This window comes from Bison bison, unplaced genomic scaffold (genome assembly GCF_000754665.1).
Source record: "Bison bison bison isolate TAMUID 2011002044 unplaced genomic scaffold, Bison_UMD1.0 scf7180017864384, whole genome shotgun sequence".
Classification (NCBI taxonomy): domain Eukaryota; kingdom Metazoa; phylum Chordata; class Mammalia; order Artiodactyla; family Bovidae; genus Bison; species Bison bison.
The window spans coordinates 246,477-259,326 of NW_011494956.1; the positions used below are offsets into that span (position 1 = coordinate 246,477).

General features: G+C 34.5%; 1 protein-coding gene across 1 annotated transcript in view; it reads right to left on the bottom strand.

Moving 5' to 3' along the window:
* RNF13 (ring finger protein 13) overlaps window positions 1-12,850 on the bottom strand; it is a 128,094-nt gene that overhangs the window by 49,906 nt on the left and 65,338 nt on the right. Inside the window, exons 5-7 of the mRNA XM_010858106.1 lie at window positions 12,517-12,604; window positions 6,044-6,134; window positions 1,586-1,691 (exon numbers count right to left, since the gene is read on the bottom strand). Coding sequence (XP_010856408.1) covers window positions 1,586-1,691; window positions 6,044-6,134; window positions 12,517-12,604 — 285 coding nt within the window. The remainder of the gene's footprint in view (window positions 1-1,585; window positions 1,692-6,043; window positions 6,135-12,516; window positions 12,605-12,850) is intronic.

A 12,850-nucleotide genomic window follows, 5' to 3' on the forward strand; every position in this document is an offset into this window, starting at 1 on the left:
CATAAGAAAAATATCAGATTGAGGAACATTCTACAGGATACCTGGCCAGGACTCCTCAAGACTATTAAGGTCATGAAAAACAAGGAGAGATTAAGAAACTGTCACAGGTCAGAGGAGATTGGGAATACATGATAACAAAAAAATGTCGTAATATGGACTGCATCCTGGAACAGAAAGAAAGCATTAATGGAAAAATGTAAAATCTATCCAGTCTGGACTTCAGTAACAGTAATGTTAACTGTGTTAGTTTCTTAGTTTTGACAAATGTATCATGGTAAAGTAAAATGTTAACAATGGGGACAACTAAATGAGGAAAGCACAGGAACTCTCTTCTTTGCAATTTTTCTGTGAATCTTAACATTATTACAAAATTAAAAGTTTATTTTAAAATATCAATAACATTCCTATACCTCAGTAATATCTAATTAGAAAATATAATTTTAAAAAATCTAACAAAAGACATGCTAAATGTTTACAGAAAAAAATTATTAAACTTATGGATATGAAAAACTAACAAATTAAAAGAAATACCACATCATAGGAAGACTATTTCAAAGACAGTGTTTAATTTTTACTCTATTAATTCAATATAATAATAAACTCATTGTGTGTTACTATAAATATTCTTTATGAAAAATAAAAAGGTTAGGGACAATAGTGGGATTGTTTCATATTTTTGTAAATCTCTTTTAATATCTATCTTAATAGAATACAGAGAGATTCTCACATGTGCTTCTGCACTCAATTTGTTTTGATATCTCAGACCATGTAGCCTCTAGAAACCTCTTCTATAAACCCCAAGAGAATGAGAGTGACAAAGGCAAATCATAGCTTAGTATTATTATGGAAATAGTTTTGACCTTGTAGACCCACCAAGAGTCCTGGGATCATACTTGATAACCACTATTTTGGAAACAATATGTCACCCTTTTAACCTTGAGGCCTCATAGTATTCTTTATTTACATTTTAATATGAAAAACTCCAAATTAGAGAAGAGTTAAAAGAATTTTTATAATAAATATGCATATATCTCCTACCTAGATTCTATAATTAGCATTTTACTATATTTTTTAATCACATATCTATTTATCCCACTATTTACCCATCAATATATTTTTTCTCTTTATTTTTTACAATGCATTTGAAAGCAAGTTGCAAATATCAATATACTTTCCCTCAAATAGTTCAGCATGTAAACTCATTACTTAGAGTTCAGTATTTTTTAAAGCTCTTTTTTATTTTTCTTTTAGGTAAACTTTACATACAATGAAATGCATAAAATTTAAGTATGCAATTTGGTGAATGAGACATTGTGCAACCCAAACAAGACAGACAACATGATTCTCACTCTCCAGGAAATTCCCTCATACTCTTCTGAGTAAATCCCTCACCTCCTTTCCTTCCCGCACCTAGCCCTCCAAAGAAATCACTGTTCTGGTTTTTTTCAATCCAGATTATTTCTGCCTTTTCTAGAACAAGTCACGTAAATGGACTCATACAACACGTACTCTTCTATGTACGGCCTCTCAGTACAATGTGTTTTAGAGCCACTAAATTTTAAGTATTTAAAATTAATTTACCTACCATGAAAATGACTATCAAGATCAGACAGATGCCCACTATGATAAGGAAGGGGATTAGGTAGTATTCCAGAGGAAGGCTAAATTCCGGAACTAAGATAATGTGGCCCCTGCAAGAAAACAAAAATTAATAATTAGGAAATATTGACTTGTCAAATTATGATGTTAATTGAAAACAAAGAAAAATATTTTTAAAGCATTTAGACATTACAATTTAATCCACTAGACCCATCTCATTTTCTAATAGATGATTTCCATTAAGTTAAGGGATGTTTTCTCCATTTTTAAATCAGCTTTACATATTTACCAAAATAATTTGCCATTTAATTAAAAGAAACTTTTAGACTGGTTAGAGGAAATCAGTTAAGCAATACTTACTGTGTCCCTCCTAAGAACACGTGTTTACTGAATTTAGTAACATGGATGAAAGTTAGCATATTTCACAAGCAAACATCAGTATTTAAAACTGGCAGTACCTCAGGCAGTATGTCAACAAGAACCACACGCCCCACACACACACCAAATTACTGTTCATCAGTTTCTCCCATGAAAAAACTGGAGGCACTATTGACGAAAATGAACTCCCTATTCCTTTTATGCTTTATGGGAATTCGTTGTACCAAGTACAATGGATATAACCCCATACTGCACATTCATCTGTGAGATACGGAATGGAAAACTAGCAAAGAAATTCACAAGAGTTGTAGCTTCTTTTCTATTCTAAACCTCCACTGCTTGACTGGAAAAAAAAAAAAAAAGGCAAAAAAACTACAAAAATGTGTATACTGTGGGGGTTGGGGGGGAAAATAACCAAAGGCCCTAGTCTCCTCCTTATTAACCATGGTTAATACAGTTATATGGTTATCAACTATATAATGCTAGTATTATAAAAATTGACAGGGAATCAAGAAATGAAACTGAACAGAATAAGCACACTATTTATGCTGCATGAGCAAATTTTATATAGCAGCAAATCCTGCAATAGAAAATTTCCTCAGACTAGGGAAGGGTCTGTATAATGGTCACTAAGATGGTTGATTTCCCCATTGTACTCCTGTGCTACTCAACTAGTATGGTGTCAGCAACATTACATTGTTACCCACGGCTGGGTGATATTTTAGGGACCAACTCCAGATACTTCGTATCACAGACTGTACATCAAGGTAATCAAATAATTGATGAGGTGTGATTCCTCTTTATGGAGTTAGTTCAGATAATATATTAAGGAGGAATTATAAAATAAGACTACTTGCAAATCCTAAAGAACCAATGGCTTCAGACAATGATTATTAATGACTGCTCACATCACAGAGAACCAAATATTATGTCTCCTGATGGAAATACATAACAATACATATAAATTATTCTTGCCTTACCTATCCTCCTGGTCCCCAAGCCATACTTGAATCTGAGCAGCCCTCTAGATCTAACTAGCAATTTACAGGGAAAATAAGTAACAAAGGAAACCTCTAGACAATACACCAAGGATGTAGTCAGAAAAGTCCAGACTGCAGTAAAATTTTACAGAACAAATGACCCTGTTTCTTCAATAAATAAATGCATAGGGGAAAAAAAAAAAAGAGGCACAGCAAACTTACAGATCAAAAATAGGGTAGTCACATGTCCTTATTTGCTCTGAAAACAAATCTAAAGATTGAAATGTTTTGATATTGAATTAATGTTTACTTTTCTTAATTTAAAAAAGGATAACTAAAGAGCCTCTTGATGAAAGTGAAAGAAGAGAGTGAAAAAGTTTGCTTAAAGCCCAACATTCAGAAAACTAAGATCATGGCATCTGGTCCCATCACTTCATGGCAAATAGATGTGGAAACAGTGGCTGACTTTATTTTTCCGGGCTCCAAAATCACTGCAGATGATGACTGCAGCCGTGAAATTAAAAAACGCTTACTCCTTGGAAGGAAAGTTATGACCAATCTAGACAGCATATTAAAAACCAGAGACATTACTTTGCCAACAAAGGTCCGTCTAGTCAAGGCTATGGTTTTTCCAGTAGTCATATATGGAAGTGAGAGTTGGACTGTGAAGACAGCTGAGCGCCGAAGAATTGATGCTTTTGAACTGTGGTGTTGGAGAAGACTCTTGAGAGTCCCTTGGACTGCAGGGAGATCCAACCAGTCCATCCTAAAGTAGATCAGTCCTGGGTGTTCATTGGAAGGACTGATGTTGAAACTGAAACTCCAATCCTTTGGCCACCTGATGCAAAGAGCTGACTCATTTGAAAAGACCCTGATGTTGGGAAAGACTGAGGGCAAGAGGAGAAGGGGATGACAGAGGATGAGATGGCTGGATGGCATCACCAACTCGATGGACATGGGTTTGTGTGAACTCTGGGAGTTGGTGATGGACAGGGAGGCCTGGCGTGCCACGGTTCATGGGGTTGCAAAGAGTCGGACATGACTGAGCGACTGAACTGAACTGAAAATAATGAAAATGCCATTATATTTTTTATATATAACTTTATTTTCTAGTGATATCTTTTGAGATGTTTACAGTTTAGATCATAGGGTATCTAGTACTTGCTTTAAAATAATCATGGCATGGGGAAAAAAGGGCAGACGGCACTTAAAGAGTGGACAGTCCAAACAAAATTGGCCATAGTTGATAATTCTGAGACTGAATGATATTCATCATACCCATCTCTAGTTTTAAACTAAACAAATAAGTAATAAATTAATAGGCAGGTAGGTAGGCAAGCAGGCAGACTGACCAACTGGCCAGTCAACAGATAGATGATACAAGCCAGTCTGCACAGGTCTACAATCCTTCAAGCAGAATTCTGAAACCTAAAAAGCTTTAAAAAGTAATGTTTGCAATTCATTTGATAGTCAACCTGAACCTAACTGACATGATCAAACACTCATACATTTATTACAGATATATATGTTATTTGATTATAGAATGCTGCCTCAATCCTCAAATTCTATCCCTTGGAATATTACTTAACTTTTTAAAATCTGAAAATGCTTCAATTCCACATTATATCTGTCCCAAAGAGCTGGGATAAGAGATTTTGTGGCCTTGCATTAACATGGAAAGGGTCTAAATATTAAGTAAATAAAGTATGTAACAAAATACTGAGTATTACAAGGCACTGTTTTATGAGCAGGGTATCTCTAGTTAAGGTCAGCATTCAAACAAACATGGGGAAAAAATTAAGCTGTCAGTGAAGAGCATCATAGGGACTTTTGTTTAAATGTTTTCTATTTCTGAATTTTTCCATATTTTATCAGCAGGTATCTATTACTTCTTAATTTAAAAAGAAATGGTTTTATTATTTAAAACAAAAAGACTCTTTAAAATACACACAATTTTTCTATACGAGGGAATAATACTGAGATAAAAGCAAGTTGTAGTTCTCCTCACCCTCATTAACTACACAAATATGGCTGGCAACATAGGATCTTGCGTAACTATTTTTAATACAATATCCCAAATTATATTCCCTAACTTAATAAAGATGTTCTGAGCACAAAATATGTGAACAGTATTTTAAATATCAAAACCGTATATGGAGAAGGTCAAAAAATGTAAACAGACACTCTTTCCCTCTCTTTTTTTAATTCATATTCAAACTCAAATAATCATGCATTCCCCGCCCCCCAAATAATTAGAATTGCATTTCATTGTGCCAGTTTCCTCTTTTGGCAAATGTAGATGGTAAGAGATAATAATAATAACTTCTAGAGTGTTGTTGTTAGAATTAAATGGATAACAAATATAAAAGCTTTGTTTCATGAGTGCCTGGCACTTGCTAAATCCTTGATATTTATTATATTACTATATTATATTATAATATTACCGTTTTTATTATTACTATTGTTCCCTTGGTCAAATGGCTGTTCCTGTCCAGTATGTTTTGGTACCTGTTTTTTATAAGAAGCTCTAAAGTGTTAATTAAACTGCACTGTTTTCTGTATTAGATAAGACAGTTGTGCCTTAGGTTAGTTTCAGTCTGAATTTTACCGTGGTAATGAGAATTTGGGGAGAAATTCCGTAAGAAGTTTTAAAATCCAAATCAAACTTTTTAAACTTGAAAACAAACTGTGTTTGTAAAAGTTAGTCACCAAACACATTGCGTGTTAGACTCTTTGTTTATAAAACATTTCCATTTAATAAAATACAAATATGTCTTAATGTAAAGTATCATATAAATGTAAATCACATTGCTTCTAAATACCAATGGTTTGACTAAACTATAAAAGGGAAAGTTCTCTTTTTAGCAACATGGGTGCCTTAATCTCTCTAGCATAAATATATTTTCAGTATGTAATCATACACAGAAGAAAAGTAAAGTCTTAAAATCATGACTTAAGAAGATATAATTTAGCACAATAGAGTACATTCTAAAACATAATTTTGATTACAACTAATCTTATATAATTCTACCCTCACACAGAAAAGAATTTAAGCTACATGATTATTTTTTATATCCATTACTTACCCTTTTTCATATGTGAATTCATCTTTCAGGGAATTAGCTGATGATTCACCAATAAAGACAGATGGAATGTCAATTTTCTTTAGTACCTCAACTGTATAAAACAATAGTAAAAGTTATTCTTCAAAGCCCATACTTAGTGTAAAATCAGCTTAACTTTCTTTATAATAACAGCAAATATCAATGTAGGTGGAAATAACTATAATCACTTTGAATTGTCTGTTAGTTGATTTTCCAGATTGCAGATTTATACCAAGACCCAAATGGCTGAGAAACATGATGACATTTACAACAACAAAAGCTAATAACATTTTGCATATATACACTACCACACTATCTCACAGTCCTATGAGATTGAAATATAAATCTTACTCCATTTCCACTTTGATTTACTTGATTTATTCCCATACAGACATACTTAACTATTAGAAAAGAAATAAGAGGAAGAAATGTAAAGTATTTTTTCCACATATAACTTAATTCCTAAATGAAAAAGTGAAAAAGCTTTTTTTACATACCCATTCCCAGGAGAGGTGTAAGCCAAAGAATGTAAGAAAAGACCACTTTACAACAGTCTGAAAAATGACATCACGCATCTAAGGCTTTTCAGAGTGAAGGGCTGACAAGAGTTCAGAAAGGGCACTGACTGGATAGGGAAGCTTGGTAAATTTCTACTTCCTCCTAAGCTCGGAGTGCATGTTAAAGCATTGTGTTTTGACCAGTACCTTACAAAATTTACTTCTATATCTATATTAAAAAACCAAAATCAAATGCCAACAAAAAAAGAACTTTGTAAAAATTACCCATTACTCAAGAAGAGAAGTAAAAACAATCATCTTACTGTCACCACAGAAAATAGCCATACTTTTAACTATGAGTTACTTTAACACATTTGGCTTTAGAGAAAGTCTATTTGTTTTCTTTTGTTACATTCTGCACAACAACTTTGTTCTACATTTCTTTTAAAAACTGCATATTTATTATTTATTTAAAAGAGGGGGGTGGATACACATGAAGAAGAACAGAACACAAGCATAACTCTTCCCACCCAAAGATAAGGCTTTATTTGAAGCAACAGAAACAGTTCTATACGCTTTGACAAATAGGTTCCATTATGTAACCAGCACAATCAATATAAAAAAACACGTTATCATCCATCCAAATTCTCTCATGCCCCTTTACAGTCAAGCCCTCACCACAACCTAAGCAACCACTGATATATTTTTCTTTAGTTTTAAAATATTAGTATTCTTAATAGAATACATGTTTTTTCGTTTTCAGATTGGATTTACGCAAATAAAATCATCCATTTCCCTCACTGTTTGTGTCTGTCTCTGTCTCTCTCACACACATATACCCACACACTCCAACATCATATAAGCCCTAAAAGGGAAGGAGCCAAAAAGGTTAGCAGAGCAATATTTAATCACTATCTTTATATTAATAAGATCAATAAATATTTAAAAATTTTTATTAATGGGATCATATAATAACGGGAAAAAGTATAGGTTTTTTTCCTACTCAATGGTATATCTCAGATATCCTGTCATGTCACTAAATAAATATCCACCTCATAATTTTTAATAGCTGCATGCTAAGAGATCTTTCTCTTTCACATAACAGTTTAAATTTTAATTTATTTGGTAATTAAAGTTTGGAATTGAATACCCTTTGTAAAATGTTCTACTCTTTCACAAAGATACTCAGATAAACTCAAGGAGGAATTTTTGTCTTGTAACTACTGGCTTATAATTATTGGAAGTAACATAACTTCTTTGAGTTATGATATCTAATGAGATGTTAAAAGCTCCTCACTTCAGTCAGCAAGTTAAGAAGAGGAGGGAAATGATGTACACAAATATGAATAGCCACCTTGGAGATTCTGCCACATCGTTTATCTACTGAAAACAAAACCAAATGTTTTCATTCACAAAATACTTTAAAAATACTAATTTTAATTCTGATCCACAAAATAACTGTAAAGTATACACGCCAAGTAGTATTATCATACCATAGACAGGTTATAATTTAAGTGGTCAACTCCAACCTCTCTAGATGCATATTCCAACTGTCTGTTCAATATCTCCATTTGAATGCACAATAGATGTTTCAAACTTAATGTTTTTCAAAATCTCTCAATATCTCTTTTCCCTTCATCAGTCCTACTCTTCCTTGTCTCTGTAAACAGCATAACTATTTTCTTCTAGTTTCTCAAGTTAAACATTTTGGAGTTCTCCTTTACTCCTCCCTTTTATTCCTTAGGTCAAACCCTATCAACTTCAAAATACAGCCATAATTCTATCACTTGCCATCACAGTCAATGCTAGTGCTCCACTGCCATCATCTCTTGCCTGGCTGCTGCAACAATGTTCTAACTGGTCTCTCAGCCGGCACTCTTGCTCATCTTTCACCTTCAGTCTGTTCTCCTCATCTTTCACCTTCAGTCTGTTCTAAGAACAACCAAAGTGATCCTTTTAAAACTGTCAGATCATCTCACACCTCTATTCAGAACCTACGTAAAACAAATTCTAAAGTCCTACAATACCCAACATGCTCTAGCCTCTGGTTCCCCTCTAACTTCATCCCCTACAATTCTCTCTCTCCCTTGTTCACTCTGACTGCAGCCACCATGATTTTCTGTCACACCTGCTTTATCTCTGAGCCTTTGCATTTGTCTGCTGTTCTCTTTCCTTGAAATATCCTCCTCCAGAAATCTGCATGGCATAGCCTTTCACTTCAGACCTATGCTCAAATGTCAAAGCCTCAAGAAACCTTCTCTGATCATCCTATCTAAAACAGCCATTCTCTGCCTCTCATCCCTATCACCCTGTATCCCTTTAACCTGGCATGTTTTTCTTCATAGCACTTAGCACTCACTACTTGACATATATCATACCTCTCTGAGTATTATTCCCACTCTAGAATGTAATGATAATAACTGCAGCAATAATAATTAATAGCAGCTAAAGAATCATTAAACAGCTATTAAGAACCAGGAACCAATGACTTGAATACTATTATTATCCACATTTAACATATCAGAAAAGTGAGGCACAGAGATGTTAGGTAATGTTCCCAAGGCCACACCACTGGTAGGTGGTGGAGCTGGGATTCAAACCTTGTAAGACCATACCCAGAAACCACACTCTTAACTACATCATTCTGCTACCTCAATGAAAAGTATGAGCAAAGCCTTAAAACTATATTATTTCCTCTGTAGTCCTGATGCCTAAGAGAGTACTTGCTGCGGAGTAGGCTACCAAAAAGTATTTGATGAAGCAAGCAAGCAAGGAAGAAAAAAGAAACAAGCCCAGACATATTGATAACTTGCCCTGTTTATACAGCAATCTGCACAACCTAGACCCAAACTTGAGGCTCAGACTCCTAATCTAGACTCTTTCTACTCTGCCTTATCTTGGGTTTTTCTCATATGCCTTCTTTCATATGATCTTCACAATCTTGTTGGGTTAAAAAAAATTAAAACTATTCACACTTTTACAGATGAAAATAAAGGGCTTGGAAAGATTAGTAACTTTTATGAACTAGCCTGAAATAAACCCACATTTCCTAGTCTTGAAGTTCATAGTCATCACATTCTCCTGCCTCCTGAAGATGACAAACATGATTGACTCAAAGTGAACTCATCCTATGTCCTACCTGAAATAAAAAAAACAGACACATTCCTGTGTGAAATGCTGGCAACAAGAGGTCTTTAAAACTTCCTTTTGTTTCCAGATGTCAGAACCATGTATTAGGAGTATACATGCAGTATTTTCCCTGTGGTTATATCTAAGCCTAAAAAGAGTGACAGATATATGCTTATTTTAATAAATCCATGCTTTCTCTCCTCTACCAGTGACAGCAAAGATGAAAATGGGAAATATCTTTACAGTGTTTTGGATATATGGAATGTTCAAAAACATACATACTCAAGGACAGAGCAAAATGTCATGGAAAGTAATCGAAGCAATAAAGTCAAGAACCAAAATTCTGAACAATCTTTGAAATAAAATAACTCAGTTGGAACATTTCCATAGCAACAACAGGATTATATGGTTATGTGCTACTTCTAATATTTAGCACACTTTCCTTAGGAACTGACATGATTATCACAAAAAGGTTTTATTATTGACATGAAGACAAAATAGGTGTCCAAGGGAACTGACAATTCCAACTTGAAAAATTTTTATTAAAAGCGTGTTAAAACAATAATAGCTTACAAATACTAATTATTTTATTCAACCCATAACCCTTGAGAAGGTCTTGAGGGTTGCTAAACCCTAAGCCCAGGTTTTCAGCAAAACACACACAGAGTAAGTAACTTGCTCAAAATTATACAGTCAATTCAAGCAGGAGCTTAGACTTAAATTCAAGCCTATTTTTCAGAGTGTCTATGCTTTCCATTTTGTCAGTAACATGTACGGGTGACAAAAACGACTAATGTGGGAGGTATGGTGTAGGATCATTTTTTAAGGGAGGTGATTAAAGGAGGAGTACCAACAAGTGTGCAGTACCAACAGTACTAGTTTATTTGATAAGTAAAATCCCTTAATCAATTCCTCTAATTCCTATCAGTGGTTGTTAAACTTTCAGTGAAGTGCCAGAAGCTCTTATGGATACTTCATGCATTCTACAATTATGATTTAACCAGCCAGAAGATTAAAATAATCATTTAAAATATAAAGGAAGTAAGGAACTTATCACTAAGTTTTACTTTTTACATATTGTAATTTTACCATAGATTGTATTAGGAATAAGAAGGAAAAGAGTTACAGAAGACATGGGTTTGATCCCTGGGTCAGGAAGATCCCCTGGAGTTGGAAATGACAACCCACTCCACTATTCTTGCCTGGAAAATTCCATGGACAGAGCAACCTGGTGGGCTACAGTCCATGGGGTCGCAAAGAGTTGGACACGACTGAGCACAGCAACAACAAATAATGTCCCACGTTATAAAAAGATTTTTTTGGTCAAGAAATCCAACACATTTCCTGTTGAGGATACGGTTAAAGTCCTAAATACATTTCAATGGAGTATATTAATCCATGCCTTATATGTCTGCTCTTTGCTGCAAACTCTTTCTTGCATATGTGACTCAATGCAACTTAATAACAAGCGGTATTATGGATATATACTAAAAGAAAAAGAAAAACAAAATACTTGAATTTTGGCAGTTTATTTAGTGTATCTTGGATTCTGATCCCAACTGCCAACGTACGTGGGCATGTTCCCCACAGCATCAAACAACTCAATTCAATTCTGACATTATCTACCTCGAGACAGCATCAGATTCCACAGGCTAAGGGTCTGGTTTCACAAGAATTCCCACCCCCAAGTTCAGAAGCCAGCCACTAAGTCTAAGTTGTCACCTTTGCTTCTGACCTACCAGTTACAGACTGGAGGTTTCAACAATCCTTACCCCACGGGTTCAATTAATTTGCTAGAGCAGTCCACAGAACTCAAAGAAACATTTTATTTACTTGATTACCAGTTTACTAAGAAAGGATATAATTCGGAAACAAGCAGATGAAAGAGATGTATAGGGCAAGGTACATGGGAAGGGATGCAGAGGTTCTGTGCCCTCTCTAGGAGTGCAGTTTTCCCAGCATCTCCACACTTTCACCAACGCAGAAGCTCTTTGAACCTGTCCTGGTAGGTTTTCATGGTGGCTTCACTACATAGGCATGAATGATTAAACCACTGGCCACTGAGGTTAGGGGGTAGGACTGAAAGTTCCAATCCTCTAATCACCTAGTTAGTTCTCCTAGCAACCAGCCCCATCATTTGGTGAGGTCCAAAAGTAGCCGCATTAACATAAAGGAGACACCTTTATCACTCTCAATAAATTAAGTGAAAGCATACAGCTTAAAAATCGTTCTGATTAAAGCCAGTTATTTCATTAAAATTGGCTCATTTTCCCTACAAGCTAATATTTCATAGAGAATAAGTAAAGATATTGCCATTTTGAACAAAAAGCTATAGGCATGCCAATAAATATTAAGGGGCTAATAATAATGAACTGGTATAAGAGAGCACAAGTATGCAGCTTTGACATTCCACAGGAATACAGTAGCTACTTAGTATTTCTGCATATTCTAAAATTTAACGTTGTTAATCTCTAAATAAATCACAAAAATTCTCCTATGGCATCCTAAACTCAACATGCTTATCTCTATTTAAAGCTTCGGTTTTCCTTTAGCTTTTACCAAAATAACAACACATCCTCAAAAATGAAACACATAGGTTAAAAAAAAACAAACCAGCAATAACAACAAACTGTTCAGAAAAGAACAAGTCAATTACACTTATACTGTGAGCAAAATTATCCCAAGAGGTTTAAGAAGTGGAAATTATCTTTCTGATGGGGACGAAATTTTGCTTTCTAAAACAGAAAATGAAAGAAGAGAGACTCTGGTAAATTTTAGTTTCGAACGATTGGTCAAACAGGAGAGAAGAAAAGTGATACCTGTACTTACTGTCGTTGGATCCCATGCTAATGAGGTCATCAGAGTCAACATTGTGAACTATGGCTGCTTTGTATCCTGCTCTCTGTGCATTTAAAACCTGCAAGTAAGAAAACAGTCATGATATGAGGAAGAAAGTGCCATAAGGTCCCTCGACTTCAACAAATATAGATCACCAACTCCATAACGGACAGACTACATTATGTATATATATTATATATATAATATATATATATAAACAGATATCAAGTGTGTTCTTGAAACAGATCCTTTTACAATTGATTATTAAGGACTTCTTTAGATATCTTTTTGATTTCACTCAAGGTATTAAGTGAAATGAGAGGCA